This window comes from Lontra canadensis, unplaced genomic scaffold, assembly GCF_010015895.1.
Source record: "Lontra canadensis isolate GAN:19392208 unplaced genomic scaffold, GSC_riverotter_1.0 scaffold9, whole genome shotgun sequence".
In the NCBI taxonomy this organism is placed as follows: Eukaryota; Metazoa; Chordata; class Mammalia; order Carnivora; family Mustelidae; genus Lontra; species Lontra canadensis.
In genome coordinates this window covers 18,581,816-18,599,310 of record NW_022631003.1, presented here as the reverse complement: position 1 = coordinate 18,599,310, position 17,495 = coordinate 18,581,816, and the positions used below count along the sequence as shown (strand labels likewise).

Sequence of the window (17,495 nt, the reverse complement as noted above, 5' to 3'; positions counted from 1 at the left end):
GACAGACATATTAATTTGGCTTGGACATGATCTATATCCGTATTTCTACTAGTAGGTAGTAGAAGACAGTATAAAACATCATATTAAGAGAGAGAGAAGAAGAAGAAGCTGTGAGAGGAGGAGGCCAGGAGAGAGTAGAGAGAAGGGAAGAGAGGAGAGAAGAGGAAGGGCGTGGGGAGGTAGAACTTGGGAAAGCTGTAGGCTAATACAAGTATGAGGGAGTCAAAGAAAGAAATGAAGGAAGGAAGGAAGGAATACAAAGAAAGGAAGGAAGGAAGAAAGCAAGCAAGCAAGCCAGCGAGCTCAGAGTGGAAGGAACACTTGCTCTGATAACGAAGACTGTTCTATGGGTAAGGTTGAGGCAAGGAGAATTGCGGCAAGATGTTTAAGAGAGATTAAAATCAAGGTTTCAATGAGCCAAAGAACAGAAAGAAGAATTAGGAATTGAAAAGGGGAAATTCAGGAGATCAGTGAATAAGAATGCACTTCATACCTAGAGAATCACTGGAGGACCTCCTTACTAGGGTTACTTTGTCACTGGCCACCGAGGTGACCATGCTGGTCATCTCTTCCCTGCTGGTCTCCCTGGGCACCTGGGCCATGTTGGCCACCTGGTTCTTGCTGGCCAGCTGGTCCTTGTTGGCCACCGGGATGACCTTGGTTACCTGGACCTTGCTGGCCAGCTGGTCCTTGTTGACCACCAGGATGACCTTGGTTACCTGGACCTTGCTGGCCAGCTGGTCCTTGTTGCCCACCTGGTCCTTGTTGGCCACCTGGGCCATTTGGGCCATCACTGCCAAATGGGCCTTTCGGGCCTCCCTGGAGACCCTGGTTATGAGGCTTGTTTGGTTGCCCGTGGCCTTTCTCTCCAGGTTTGCCTCTCTCATCCTCATTTTCCTCTTGAGATTTGCCTTTTGATTCCTCTGGGTTTTCTTCCAATAATTCATCATCTCCTTGGCAAGAGAACACAAATTCAGCAAGGAAACAGTTAAAAGAAAGATTAGCCACCAACGGATATGATGCAAATGTGGGATGTATGATGGCCTAAATGTAGGCTGAAGGAGTATATCGCTGGTTTCTGTGGTGGTAGGTAATGACCAGGGCCTAGTCCCCAGAAGAGAAGGGGCAGAGAGATCCTGGCCTCCTGGCAGTGCATGGACCTAGCTGAGCGAGTTTTTGCCCACTGGTCATTTACTCTGCCTCTTTGGGTGCTTCTGCCTATTCTATATTGCCATCTACTCTGAAGTTGCCGTGATATAGTCAAGTTCAGATTACATCAAATCATCTGTAATCACCAGATATCTCATGATATCTGAGAGAAACCACCAGACAATTTCACTGTATCTACCTGCATCTGTGCAGGATATTTTGACACGAATCTATTGAATGAGGGGAAATTCCAGCTACCCTGCTTGTCGCAGTGCTACAGCAAATCATACAACACCCACTCTCCCCTTTCTGCTATCCTCCCCCACCAACGGTGAAGTCTGTGGCAAACAGGAGGTGTAAATAAAGCTTACCCTGTATTGTGTCTTTTTTGACAAATTTCTGGTACTTATGCTTGAGTACAGGCCCTCACCATCTCTATCTCTCTGTTTTGAAGATTTTATTTTTAAGTAATCTCTACACCCCACATGGGCTTCAAATTCACAACTGTGAGATCCAGAATCCGAGCTGTACCAACTGAGCCAGACTTCCCCTCCCCAATCTACAAAGATTTTATTTTTAAGTAATCCCTCATCATCTCTTGCATCCACTTTCATTCATTCCTTCCTCATCTCCTGGCTGTTGCTCTTATAATCATTCTCTTCAGGTTTCAACACTTATTTTATGGACTGCCCATGTGCTAAATTGTACCTTTTGTCAGATGTTAAGATGGCAAGCTTAACAGACACAGTCTATGCTGTCAGACTCCTTACTCCTGATTGTTGTCAGACCCACAAATAAATTGGTGTGTCACTTTCTTTTTCAAAACGCTCTCTGTTGCCCATAGAATAAATTACACCTTCACTTTGCTGTCTCTAAATTCCTGCACAATATGAAACAAGCCCATGTCTTCAACACTATCTTTGTATAGTCACTTCTACATTACTGATTATTCCATTTTCCTGGATGAGTAAAATCTGTATTGGATAGATTTAGCTTTACATTTCACTCTGCTGTCCCCCATGCCTCCACTCTCCAGGGTCCAGATCACAGGGAATCTTCTGTATGAGGCTTCCCCTTTTCTCCCCTGTTCTGAGCTTCTATGATACCTTATTTTGCCACATTTGGGACAGCAATCTTTGTTATGTCCAAGTCAAATCTTCCCTTAGATCCTGTGTTCCTTAAAGATAGGAACCATGTTTCATTTACTTTTGCATCCTCGATACCAAGCATGGGATCCTGACATGGTTACTGCGAAGTATTGGGTTTTATTGACTCAGTGCTGGGGTAGAGCATGTGGATAATCTAAGCCCTCTTTGAGGAATCCTCCAATAGGTGCGCCCTTACAAAGACAAGTAAGGCAAGTAACTGAAGCAAGAAAAATCAGAAGGAAAGCAGTGACCACACTGTCTAGATCTGAGAGAACTCTTAAATCCAAAGCAATTCATTGCCCCCGCTCAACTTTTTTTCTTCCTTTTGTCTTTTGCACTCCTCCTGCACTGTGGAACTAATAAGAGTAAACAATAGAGTAGGATGGGGGCGCCTGGGTCGCTCAGTGGGTTAAAGCCTCTGCCTTCGGCTCAGGTTATGATCTCAGGGTCCTGGGATCAAGCCCCGCATCGGGTTCTCTGCTCAGTGGGGAGCCTGCTTCCTCCTCTCTCTCTCTCTCTGCCTGCCTCTCTGCTTACTTATGATCTCTCTCTGTCAAATAAATAAATAAATAAAATCTTTAAAAAAACACAATAGAGTAGGATGGTTGAAAAAGAAAACCTTAAAGCTTGAGCATGATTTTTTTTTAAAGTACAAAAATCATGGAAATTTTGGAGTATATCTAGGACCCAGAGATTTCTTGAATCCATTTAGAAAAAGTCTAAATAAGTTGACTGAATTGGAAATAACTCACCTAATAATTGGGGTGTCTGCTCTTCCTCTTGAGGGGCTTCTGCAAAGAAAAAGCAAAAAAAAAAAAAAATGCAATACATCATAACCCAAACTGAAGGGCCCTTGACAAGCTAGGAACTGGGGAAAATCCTTAAACTTATAAAGGTTTTCCTGAAGCAACACAATTTTCAATTGACTTTTGCTCAACATTGTCATTTCTTTGGTGGTATGGCTTATCATCGATTAGCTCCCCCATGGTTTCTGGTCTTCTCTTCATCCTCTCTTCTATATACATTCCCACCCACACTGTTCAAATGAACTTCAGTTTTTTCCATCTGAAGGGTGTCCAGTGACTCCTGGCTTCACATTTCCCCTGCTCTGAAGAAAGGTATCCTTTCCAACCATATCAAGGCTTTCATACCAAAGGCATTAAGCATTAGTGCTGAAATGAGTAAGGTGTAACAGTAAGCTTACCGACTGAACAACTAAGTCCTTGTCTTAAATTACATTGTATCTTCATGATTCAAATTAGCTAAAGGTCAATAGAGATAATTCCCTTCCAGATGGGAGGCCTTTGTGCTAGTCAATCATTAGCCCTTGGTTGTAGAAGGATTTAGAGAAAAACACTTACTAATGAGTAGGGTGTCTAAGAGAAACCCAAATACTAAGAAGTTTGGGTACAGTGGAGCAACAACATTTCCCAAACTACAACCCCAGTCATGATCACTGGTTCTGAAGCAGAGATGACAGAGTCATATAGTTTTCCCAGTTCTGCATTAGGTAGGTGTAAGGAAATGAAGGGCTGCAATGCTTGTAGATGGATTTATGTGACCTCTTGTGAGAGGCAAAGTTGGAGACCTGAAATCATAAAGCTTCCTGGCTACATTAACATGACTTCACTCTTCCAGAAAGCTCTTGGCCAGAAATAATAATGTTTCAAAGAGTTACCACTTATTTCAGGACCTTGCCCCAAACTCTTTTAAAGAAACATTAAACTGTTCAACTCTTTTAGGGCATCAGCTGGTGGCTCTCTGAGACTCTTCCCAATACCTCAGTACACTTGCCCCCAAATTCTTAAGTCATCAACCTTACTCAATCCTAATAAAGCCCTCCTTCAAACAGACCCCAAAACCTTACTTTTAAAGATCCCAACTTTCCTCTTTACCCTCAGGGGCATTCTCCCTTACCAATGTAGGAATGAACTCAGTCTTGCCTTAATGGCATCATTTTGGTGATATACTGGCGACATGCTACCTTTAACCATATTTTCAGCTTCATTTTACCAGATCAGTTACTCAATACTTTGATAAGTGTTTCTGAAATACTCAGAGAAACAGAGCACTGCCCTGTGTTGAGACTGTCATGCTGCCCTTGGGAAGTAGGTGGATTAGGGACACAAGTCAAGAAGTTAATCAATTTGGGAACTAGAAGAGATGGGGAGCTAAGAGATTTATGTGTTGAATGGTCTGGATGTCAACTTACAAACATTCAACATAATGAAGACAAGTCAAAGTCATTTCAGATGAAGTAAAAGCTAAAACAGAGGTCACAGGATGAGGCAGAAATCAGACAGGGCTGAGTCTGTATTACAGCTTTGTCACTTCCTGATTATGCACATTGTGTAGAATATTTAAACTCCAGAGCTATGGTTCAGTTGTGAACTGGGAATAAGAATGTCTACTTCAAATTGTTGCAGTGAAGAATTCATGACATGAAACTTATACGAGACCAGGGATAAAATATATTCCATGTCCATGCTATTCAAAAAAGAAAATCTTTTTCTTAAGATTTTACTTTTATTTCCCACCTAACAGTCAAACTACCACAAAATATAGAGCTTGAAGCTCAATTAATTGTATCAAAAACAACTTTGTCTGCTTCAAACTTCATATACCTTTCAGAAAACTCAGAAATGACCATTGTAGAATTTGGAGCCCCAAGTTTGTCTCAGAAGATGGTGACAGGCTAAAAACTCAAATAATCAATCAGAGTGTCATGTATTTAGTATTCCTATTTTCTTGACCAAAGCTGCTTCTATAGAATGACAAAACATTTAGTAAGAATACAAAATTTTGTTTCAAACTGTATTCGTTTGTATTATAAGAGGTCTACTATCTGGATGTTTGCAGTCCTTGAAAGAATTACCTGGATGCTTATTCTATATCTGGAGATTTGGTACCTTTAAGAGAGGCCATCCAACATCTCTCTTTTAAAGAGCCAAAGATCAAAAAAGAATTAATCTTTCTCTTTTTTATGAATAAATTCCTCCATCTTTGCCTGAAATGTTCCATTGCTAGGATTTTCTAGTTTTCCTATAGATGCATGCCTGCCAAATCATTCCCTGACCAGACATAGAAGTGTTTAAAAATAAAAAGAATAGGTAATACAATAGAGAGCAGAATGAATAGTGCCTACTTACTGTCAAAATTTTGATGCAATAAAGACAATTGAATTCAGATTCTCCATATTTTTAAGTGGCCATGTGTTTGATGTCAAGGAAATGAGATATCTCGATGAATTTTAGAATACTCATTTCATTGAGATGGCTTTTTCACACAAACAGAGTGAAGAAGTGAAAGTCCATATTTCTAGAAAGAGGAAAGGTCCCACCAGGAAGACATGGACTTGAAATGTGAGCCCCATTGTTCAGATGATATTTGCACTCTGGAAAAGAGACTCTAAGGTTTTCTCCTCTTTTATTCACCTAGTCTCTGAATATAAAGTACTTAATTTCTGAGAAATCTCAATTCAACCTTCTTCTTTTCCATGAATCTTAACCTCATGCTTGTATGATTCCCCCATCTCCCCAACTTACCGTCATTGATGCCCTGAGCAGAGCACAAGGCTACCAAAGCCATGGACAGCAAGAGCAGCAGCATCTTGGTAGAAGTCATGCTGTCTCCGTCTCCCTCTCCTGATGCTGCAGCAAACTCAGACACGCTCCTGTAGAAAACACAAGGCAGTGTGATATCACCTTTCAAACCCATGGATTGACACCTCTAACCGATATCTGATTTGCCACTTGGGTCTTTGCCAACCTATTGGGTTCAAGGTGTGGTCAAGCTCGTCACTGGAAGAGCTTAAGTTAGTCAGGTTGTTTACAAGTTGTTCATTCTCCTCAGCTACTACTTATAAGTGTTCCATTCTGTAATACTCACTTCAGAACTGTGGTTCTGTTTCACTAGCCTATTCCACATTGTTTACACTGCCCAAATCGCAAATACTTCTGGCCTCTTCTCTATAGAATGAGCTAATAAAATCATCAGGAAATCAAAGGCGAAAATACCCAAAACATAATCAATAAAATGAAAGTACAACAAAGGGTCAAGAAAGGCTTATAGAAGTTATCTCACAGGGCTTAAAAAAAATGAAAGCAGCTAAGACTGTCTTCAGACTTAGACATCAGAATTCAGCCGAGTTCATGATTTCTATGGACTGTGACATTTTAAAACAAAAAAATGCCCAGGATAATGAGTGGGATAGAAAACAATAGTATGCAAGGAAGCATTGAGTGAGTTAGGTGTTCATCTTGGAAAGAAAGGCAAATGACTAAGGGTGATAATTGTATTTACCTATGGAGAACCAAGAGTAATTTTGTATGTATAGTTCTAGAAGGAATAAAAATAAAAGAGCTGGTGATTTTAAAAGGAAAATATTTGAAGACAATATAAAATAATTTCTTAGAATTTTTAAAGTTATCTTAGATTTAATTAAAACTTAATTTTAAATTATCTCACAGAAATGTTAATTATCTTAAAGAACCTAAAAATAAGACTCTTGGGATTCTTAAAATTTGAATGAATAGATTGAGTTTTTCAGGGGAAAATCAATTATCACCAGTTGTGCTCAGACACTGAGTCATCTATAACTAATATGTTAAAAATGTGGAGACCCAAAGGGATAGAATCATTTGTGTCCAACAAACTCTGCAAAATAGTATCAGGGGAAAAAGATTTCTTCTTTCTTTGGATGAAAATTCAAGAAGTTATATGACTTTTTGGATCACTTTTAGTTAGCTATGAAAATCCAATGACCACTTTGTCATAAAAAGCAGACTCAATTCAATATATTAAAATGTTGAACTCTATGTAATAGACATAGTTTTGATTTTCATGTAGAGTCACAGCTACTTTTCCTCCACCTAGCTAAAGCCATTCATAGACAATTCAGTTGTCTCTTGGCCAGAGAATGTATTGAGCTTCTATTTTTTGCTGGCTTACCTATTCCCCAAGTCAGTGGCAGTTCTTTTAGACACTTCCTAGGTTGGAGTAAAGGGAGTAAAGGGAGAGGTAATAGAAGAAAGGGAATTGAGAAAGCTTATATTTCCCTGGCATTATAATTAAGCTGCCTCTGTATTCTCTATGTCTGATAGATATTTAAAGGAGACTGTCTGTCATAGGAGTATATCCATGCCTTCTTTGGAGACCTCTCCATTATTGGTGGAGTGCTCCCTTTAAATCCCTTGATGAGAACAAAGGTATCTCATATCTGATTGGTTACTTCCCAGTAGTTCGGTGTCTTTGTCCTTAGAGTCCCTCACTTCTCCAATTGGGGCTGTAGGACAGGATCTAAGATGATCCCTCACAGGCTCTGGTTTATGGGCAGCACTCACCCATCAATTGCCCTGAAAGTCTCTGGAGTTTAGGATAATCTCCCTTCAGTCAGTCCTCCTTCATTCCACCCAAAAGCACTTAGGCTACTGCCAACTTCTAATTCGCATTTTGTATATTTTCTGACTTCACTAAACTCGATATAGACAGATACTTTTTCTGTTCCATTTTATTTTTTTTTTAATTTTTTAAAATTTATTTTCAGCGTAACAGTATTCATTGTTTTTGCACCACACCCAGTGCTCCATGCAATCCGTGCCATCTCCAATACCCACCACCTGGTTCCCCCAACCTCCCACCCCCGCCCCTTCAAAACCCTCAGATTGTTTTTCAGAGTCCATAGTCTCTCATGGTTCACCTCCCCTTCCAATTTCCCTCAACTCCCTTCTCCTCTCCATCTCCCCTTGTCCTCCATGCTATTTGTTATGCTCCACAAATAAGTGAAGCCATATGATAATTGATGCTCTCTGCTTGACTTATTTCACTCAGCATAATTTCTGTTCCATTTTAGATGAGGATAATCCATCTTCTGTTATTATATAGGGTAAGGAGTTCCATCCTAGGCTACACCAATGTCCCCTTAGGTTGCCATCTGTCTTAGTCCATTCAGACTGCTCTAACAAAATAAACCATAATCTGGGTGGCTTAACAACAATAGAAATTTGTTCTTACAGTTTTGGAGGCTGAGAATTTTAAGATCAAGCCACCAGCAGATTTGGTGTCTGGTGAGGGACTGCTTCGTGGTCATAGATGGCCACCTTCTTCCTAGGTTGGAAGGGACAAAGAAGTTCTCTGTTTCTCTTCTAAGGGCACCAATACTTTCCACGAGGATTCTGTGTTCAAGACTTAATCACCTCCCAGAGGTACCACTTCCTAACACCCTGACATTAAGGATTAAGTTTCAACACACAAATTTTGAGGAACACCAACATTCAGTATATTACACCAACTAAAAAACTCTTTATTCCTCTGACAGAAGATTCCCCTATATTAGGACTTCTCCATGCATAGGATACAAAGAACTCTCAGTCTGTGGATAAGAGTTTTAGACTAGGTGACTTTTTATCATTCTGAGAGGCCACTGACATAAATTTGGAATAATCAACAGTGGTCATAAACTGTCATCTGATTTGTTTATTTTTAAAAAGGTTATGTTTTTATTTATGTTTAATTGAAGTACAATGTTGCATTAGTTTCAAGTATACAACATAGTGATTCAACAAGTCTACACATTGTGCTATGCTCACCATGAATAAAGCTACCATCTGTTCACCTTACAGTGCTATTAGGATGCTACAGACTACATTCCTCATGCTGTAACTTTCATCCCCATGGCTTGTTCACGCCATAACTGAAGCCTGTACCGCCCTCTCCCCTTTCCTCCTTTTGCCCGTAACCCCACCTCCTTCCCTTCTGGCAATCATAGATATTTAAATCTTGAAGGGAAGGTTCATGTTGAATCACCAACTTACTCAGAATTCTGATTTTCCAACAATCAGTTATTTACAAATTTTTCTGCTTAAACACTCACCTACTTGTATATACTTTTCTGAGCAGAAATTTCGTACTGATCACAGCTTTCCAGACTGGTCAACTCTCATGATTGTTAGGGAGAGAGAAAAAGAGGGAGGAAGGAAGGAAGAGATGCAATGTATTTAATAAACAACTTCCACAGATTTTTTAATTTTCCCAGGTGTATCCAAAATGTCTACACAAATTTCTTTGTTTCCTTCGTGTTGTCTCCACTGTTTTTGTTTTGCTTCCTACATTACTGAAAAACAACTCTCCTCAGCATGAATGGTGGATCATTTTGCTCTAAATAATTTAATTCCTTTACTTGGTGCTTCCCTTTTCTATGGAAGTTCAGCAAAAGACATTCATGGAACCTAGGTGGAAGCTGTCATCAAGATGTGGAGCATAAGGAATAACATGGAAGACATGGGGAGATGGAGAGGAGAAGGGAGTTGGGGGAAATTGGAGGGGGAGACAAACCATGAGAGACTGTGGGCTCTGAGAATCAAACTGAGGGTTTTGGAGGGGCTGGGGGTGGGGGGTTGGGTGAGCCTGGTGGTGGGTATTGTGAAGGGCACGTATTGCATAGAGCACTGGGTGTGGTGCATACACAATGAATTCTGGCACACTGAAAAGAAATTTAAAAAATAAATAAAACTTTTTAAAATAAAGACATAAGACCTCTTCTTCCTCTAAAAGAGAAAGGGAAATTAAGTGCTGTAGCTAGGTTAGTATGTAACAAAAAGAGAAATCATCAGGCTTAAGCCTTAATGTCACGATATACAGTAAGGCTTAAGCCTGATGATTTCTCTTTTTGTTACATACTGACCTAGCTTCAGCACTTATTTAAGATATAGACCTTACAATTGTAAGGTCTAGACTTTACAATTTAGGGAGAAGAAAAAAAATTGAAGATTACATTTATGCTTTGGAGGAGAAAAATAATTTCTTAAAAGAGGACCAAGATTTACTCATGGTAAAAAGATTGAGAAATTGGACTACATTAAAATGAAGAATAGTCTAGACTCATCAAAAGATACCTTAAAGAAGTGAAAAAAGAAGACACAAAATGGGAGTAATTTTTGTAGCACTGATATTGAACACTTAGCAACAAGAATATATCATAAACTCTAATGAAGGAATAAGAAAAAAGAAAGCAATGTAACTTAAAAATTAGCAAAAGACACGAAACACATTTCACAGAAGAGGCCAATAAACAAGAAAAGATGCTCAACCTCATTAAGCATCAGGGAAATACATGTAAGACCATAATGAAATGCTAGTTTCCAACCACCAGATACAGATAACACCAAGCTCTTAATGTCACATGCATTTGAAGAACAATACTTCAGAGAGTCATAATTTGGCAGAGATGAGTCGTTTTCAAAAAGTTCAGTGCTACCTCCTTTGGAACTTATTTCTATGTCCAGTATGTAGGGTGAAGAAACAGAGAAAGAAATAATTCAACGAAGTGTTGAACACTGACCTCTAATTCTCAGATGGGGTGGGATTAATGCTACCTTAGAAAAAGAGGGGATGGGGTGCCTGGGTGGCTCTGCAGTTTGAGTGACCAACTCTTGGTTTCAGCTCTGGTCATGAGCTCGCTGTTGTGGGATCAAGTTCCGCATTCCACTATGGAGTCTGCTTGAGATTCTTGTTCCCCACCCCTCTGCTCCTCCCCCAACCTCTAAAATAGATAAATAAAATCTTTTTTAAAAAGAGAAAAGAAGGGCGCCTTGGTGGCTCAGTGGGTTAGGCCGCTGCCTTCGGCTCAGGTCATGATCTCGGGGTCCTGGGACTGAGTCCCGCATCGGGTTCTCTGCTCAGCAGGGAGCCTGCTTCCCTCTCTCTCTCTCTGCCTGCCTCTCTGCCTCCTTGTGATCTCTGCCTGTCAAATAAATAAATAAATAAAATCTTTTAAAAAAAAAGAGAGAGAAAAGAAAAAGAGTGGTGCAATAGAGAACAATGTACATTTACATTTATGTACATTTGAAGGAGAGGAAAAGTCCCATTTGTTTAAGGAAGGATAAAGAATATTGCTAAAATTAGGGATGCCTGGGTGGCTCAGTCAGTTAAGCCACTGCTTTCCACTCAGGTCATGATCCCAGGATCCTGGGATCGAGTCCCACAGCGGGCCTCTTGCTCAGTGGGGAGCCTGCTTCTCTCTCTGCCTCTGCCTGCCACTTTGCCTGCTTGTGCTCGCTCATTCTCTATCTCTGACTAAATAAATAAACAAAATCTTAAAAAAAAAATATCGCTAAAATTATCATCTGCATGAATAAAGTGATTGTATCTGTCCTGTCCATCACTGTATTCTCAGAGCCTAGCATGTTGTGGGCATTCAGGAAATGTTAGTTAGATGAATGAATGAATGAATGAATGAATGAACATATAAGTGGACAAATATACAAACAAATAAATCAGGTGGGGTATAACCAGAATATTCTTCTAAGATAAGTGATATAAGAAAGTGGTATAAATTCTAGGCTATTCTAACTAAACTACGCTGTTGTTATATTCAGATATAAAATATGAATCTGGGTAGAAGAATACAAGAGAAAAGCCATGGAAGGCATTTTAAGTTGAAAGCAGAAAAGAACTGCTGAGGGGGTCCAGTTGCCTGATACTTAATGCCTTAGATTGTGGAGGTGGATTGACAATGACAGGGTCACCATAAAAGGATGTGTGTACCTCAGACCACACCTAGAGGCAAGAGAGCTTTTCACAGCACCCGTGTGTCACTGTCTTTTATACAACGATTCTCAGAACAATGTGTGGACTTGATTGTTGTTTAGAGTGCAGTTCTGTTTGCCAGAATCAGGTTGACTTGAGTTTTGACTGCCTCTCTCGGTTTGCCTCAAAAGATTGTGTATAAAGACACACACCTGGCTCTTCCTCATTTGCAAAAGAAGAAAAGGAACTGTGAGACTTCTTACCTTCTCTCTGTTTGCACAAGGATATTAATCAAAGATATGGTCATAGTCCCCTTAATTATGCTCCTCTTAGCTCATTTCTCTGTTTAAGTCACGTGTTAAATATACTGAAACTACCACACAAGTATATTTGAGGTGTCATGATAAACTGGCTATTAGACTAACACCAACCTGGTTATTATAATATTTTGATATATATGACATAGGTATATATGGAATCCATATTTGGAATGTTTATACATATTTGAAAAATATGTATTTAGAATATTTCTAACCATTTAGAATATACGTGTATATTTGGAATACATATATTTGAAATAAATTAGAGGTAAAAAATTACATAAGAGGGAAGAATATTACAACTTATGTTTGTCTATTTTAGTAGGTTCTTATTACTATTCTACATATATGTGTTTATATAAACACATAAACACATTTTTTTAATCTCAGAAGTGTTCCAATGGAGACTTACACAACATATGGTATAGGAAATTTGAATTGTAGATGATCAACAGATATTTTTAATTCATTTGTTTATTCACTTATTGATTTCTAAGGAATTTTTGTTGAGTGCGTACTGCATACAACAGTCTTGTTAGCGCTGACAATATAGTAGTAAAGAGAACAAAACAAAAGTCCTTTCTTTCATAGGGTGGGCTAGATAGATATAAAGAAAATTTTTTAAATATATGCTGTATTAGACAAAGAATGCTAAAGAGAATAATGAAATAAAAAAGGAAATCCCTAAAAGTTCCTTGACGTCCAGAGTATTTATTCTTTTAGTTATAGTTATAGTTATAGAAGTATTAATCTTCATAAATCAGCTGTTTTCAGAGGGGTTGCACTCTGCACATCTTGTCTATTCACACTTAGTACCATTCTAGGAATACCAATCAAACATCTACTAGGACTAATAGGAATAATACTCCTACCTGCAATGAGGTCAGTTATGTTATAGATTTGTTTTCATTAGCATTTAAGTACATTAAAAAAATAAAATAAAATGCAAGTAAATATTATCAGTAATTATTACATGCCAGGAGCCATTCTAAACTTTCATAATGATTCTATGGCACCTTGACACATTACAGTGTCAAATGAAATTTAATCAGAATTTAATGTATCAAAATAGTAATTCTGGTTGTTCATCGTACCATAGGATAGGAAACAAACACTGAACAAAAAAGAAAACAGTTAAAAAATATATATATATATATAATTTATATAGATGTAAATATATGTGTGAATACATATATATGAATATATGTAAATATATGCAAATATAACTATAATATAGATAAAATTAAATAAAACCAGAATGTTTTATTTAATTTTAAATTCTATATATGCAAATAAGTATAAATATAAAATACATACTTATACATATACACATACACCATAGTACAATTACCAAAACTAAGACGTTAACTCTGGTATAACACTCTTAACTAAACTACAGACTTTATCCAGATTTTTCTAGAATGTTCCACTAATGTTCATTTTCTGTCCCATGATCCAGTGCAAGATTATTCATGGCATTTAGCTGGTCACTTCTTTGTATCTCCTAATCTATGAGCTCCTTAGTCCTTCTTTGTCTTTCATGATCTGGATACGTTAGAAGAGTATGAGTCAGGTATTTTACAGAATGCCTCCCAATCAGGGTTTGTCTGATGTTTTCTTGATTAGACTGGAATTATGGATGTTTGGAAGGAATACCACAGTGTTGTTCTGCTTGCATCGTATCAGAGTACCCGATAGCACTGTCTTTGAAACATTGATGGTATTAATTTGACCAGATGGTTAAGGTGATACCTGCAAGTTTTCACCTCTCTAGAGTTGCTAGTTCTTAGACTCTTAAATGGAGTCTTTGAATGTGACTCAGTATAGGGAGGAAAATAGATAGTTTATCTAGCCCTAGTGAGTGAGCAAGGATTAATCTTTGTCATGAAAAGGGATTACATACTCTCAGATCCTCCAGGTGAAGGCAGCAGTCAGGGAATGTTGTAGGTGCCCAGTCCTGACTCTCTTAATGACGGGGTGCCCCACCGGCCCCATTCACAGTTGCCTTTTTCTCCAAATAATAACCCTCTGCAGCACCCTTCTGAAGTGAGAGTACCCAAGGCTCACCTCCCGGCCTCAGGCGGGACTAACTCAAGGGGAGCACTTGTTGCCCCAGGGCTTCCTCTGTGGGGCCAGACTAAGCTTGTCTCCATCCTGAAATCAGTTCTTGATGAGTTTTATGCCCTGCCCTGCTGTGCTTCCCACACCCACCCCACCCCTGGGAGAAGTCCTGAGTGAGTATTTTGAAAACATTTACAATTCAGGTCTGGCTTCTCAAGAATCTGACCCAAGACCATACATTACATTGGGTTTTTCCATCTCCATTTTGTTGGATCCAAGGCCCTTCTTTCCCCCATCCAAGAGCAGAATCTCAAAAGGAAGAAAATGACTGTCCACTCACAAGATCAAACCCAGGAAGAGACAAGGGGGTGCTATGAAGGAATAAAAAGACAAAGGGCTGTGGATGGGCCTGAGCAAGTTGTGCTCTGAGCCTTGGGGACAAAACATTAAATCTTGGATGAAACTGGCAGACAAGATATTCACTCCCCAAGCCCATTTATCTTATGAAATCAGTGTTAGCTAGATTGCGTCCCTTGAACTTGAAGTAAAGGATTGATAAAATAAATTCTCTGGGTTCCTGTATGCAAGACTTACTAGCTGCTAGATCTTTTGGTTGCAAAATTCCATAGGAAACAACCATATCAGGAAGGGGCTGAGGAAAGCTAGGAAATCAGAGTAAATAGAAACAACCTAACAGTAAGAATAAACTTAGAAGAGAGAAATGTCACCATACCAGACCAGGAAAAAAAGATGATGAACAAAGGTGTCAAATACAAACTCATTTTGAGGGTCACTGAAAGCTAGTTTTCATAGAGAGATGGCACTGGACACCATACTGCTCTTGCTTCATGAGTAGTTACAAAGTGAATTCTAGAAATGAAGGATATTTGTTCAAGAAATTAAATAGTGAGCTGATTCATAGATAACTTGAGAAAGAGGGAAGTTTGACTAGGGGCAAAGGCAGTTACCAAAGGAAGAGTAAAACTAGATATGAGACAGGGAAAATCAAATGTACACAGCCTAACATAAAGCTTAAACCCTGCTTTTTTGTGGGACTTCCTTGGAGGGAAAAACCTTTGAGCTAGTTTCCACTCTGCAGCAATTAATGCTCCTGGGTGTGTGTCTCTTATATCATGCATGATGCTAGGTCGCCACACTGTGGTCATTGTTAGAATAGCTACTATGCTCTCTGCTTTATACATTATGCATTGTGTTATAGATATCATTTGTAAGAATTTTCATGGTCTTTTTATTCTGTTCTTAACATGCCTTCCTACTTGAATTCTTTCTGAGAAATACATAACATGAAAACAAAAAAAAAAAGGCCAAGCATACAATGCAATGTAGAAAAAAGAATAGGAGGGAAAGTGGTAAGAATCAAAACAATGGGTTATAAGACCTAAATATACAATTTGAAAATTCAGTTGAATACTTTGTAACACCACCTGGGGTTAACTTGTAGGGTAAATTATCTTTTAAATTGTGTGTGATAATCTTTACATGTTAAAAAGAAGTACCACTTTTTAAAATAATGGATTTCATAAGGATAAGGAACTTCACAGGAGATACTGCAAGTTATTATCAATCTGATCCAATTACTGGTTTTTTCATGTTCATTCTGATAGTACACATGCTATAACTGAAAACCTAGCTAAGGGAAAATCATTCAATTACCTAGACTCCATTTTTGCTCATTTCTTTTTGCCTTTGTAAATCTCTTTTTATTTTATTTTATTTTTATTTTATTTTTTTATTATTTTATTAACAACTTAATCTGTATTCCAGGTCCATAGGATGTGTGTCGCTTATTTATATCGAATAGTCTTGCAGTACAATGTTGAATTTAGTACTTCATTATACACTACTAGGTATATTCAAGCCTTAATTTCCAGTGAAGATTGTCTGTTCCTTGAAGGCAACAAGCCACATCGCATATTTCTGTTATATCCTCTATATAAACACACCTTTAATCTAAAGCTAATAAATGGAAGAAGGCTAGAATTCTAAAATTATATATAAAACAATTATTTTATCAAATTAACTATTTAAGATTGCAAAAATTCACTTTTATTGGCCAAAGTGACAGGTGTATCATCAAGAACCCTTGATTTTGACTAATCAGTTGTCTACTAGAGATCCTTTTTGTTGTTGTTGTTGTTTTTAAGGATTTTATTTATTTATTTGAAAGACAGAGATCACAAGTAGGCACAGAGGCAGGCAGAGAGAGAGAGAGGAGGAAGCAGGCTCCCTGCTAAGCAGAAAGCCTGATTCAGGGCTTGATCCCAGGACCCTAAGATCGTGACCTGAGCTGAAGGCAGAGGCTTTAACCCTCTGAGCCACCCAGGTGCCCCTAAGGATCCTATTTTAAATAAAACAAATTGCTCCTTAAAATTTCATAGCATATAACTAAATTAATAGACCACAACTCTTGGGAGATGTTAAGAGCAAGTTTAGAAATGTTAGTCTGTCCTAGTGATTAGAATAATTGACAGTCTAAGAAAGATAGAAGGATCAAGAGGCTTAAGGAACAAAAATGAAGTGAAATCATGGTTAAACAAATTATCTGATGAGTAAATTATTCCTCATCAGTACATCTTCTGGAATTGGGGCTGTTATATTCATGTAATTCAGTCACTTCTTGTTCTCTGTTTGCTCTAGGAAAGGAAAGCAAAAATAATGACTGAGGGACATTCTAGTCGCTCAAATGTCTGCCCATCAGAACTTTACCATACGTGTTATCATATCAGACTTACCAACCTTGGGTGGTACTTACTTTAAATTAAATTAAATTAAATTAAATTAAATTAAATTAAATGTACTTACCTTTATATTACAGATCTCCTCTTCTTTCTTCTGGAGAGGTTTGGAGTTTCTCACTTATATAGCATCTAAAGAACAATAAGAGCATTACTTCTACATAGAGGAGTCTCCAGGCTTCTGTTGGGTTTCTTCAACCAGAACATTTCCTCTATAGGATTTATCACTCATCTCATTGTGTTCTGTATTATTAAATTGTCAAATGGTAACACATCTTCCACCGTCTTCCTTAACTGTGAAGAAAACGACAAATAATGAAAGGTTAAGAAAATGCAAATGTAATTGCTTGATGACACAGGAACTACTTTGGGGGGAGGATTTAGGAAGAACCTTTGAATTTGTCAGTAGAGCCAAAGGAATCACTAAGTAGTGCCAGGTCAGGAATCTACGAAGGAGAGACCCACATCGGTATAGTATATCTAACTGAGAATCAGATTAGTTCATAGGGAATTAATCAGTGAAGATAATGTATGAC

At 38.3% G+C, this 17,495-nt stretch overlaps 1 protein-coding gene across 1 annotated transcript; it reads right to left on the bottom strand.

Moving 5' to 3' along the window:
• Positions 1-534: 534 nt before the first annotated feature.
• Positions 535-5,923, bottom strand: LOC116866392 (collagen alpha-1(I) chain-like). The gene is made up of 3 exons (XM_032855385.1): positions 5,843-5,923; positions 3,050-3,088; positions 535-953 (listed from the first exon to the last, which is right to left on the bottom strand). The coding sequence occupies exons 1-3, from the start codon at positions 5,919-5,921 to the stop codon at positions 535-537; spliced, it is 537 nt and encodes a 178-aa protein (XP_032711276.1). The 5' UTR covers positions 5,922-5,923.
• Positions 5,924-17,495: the final 11,572 nt, after the last annotated feature.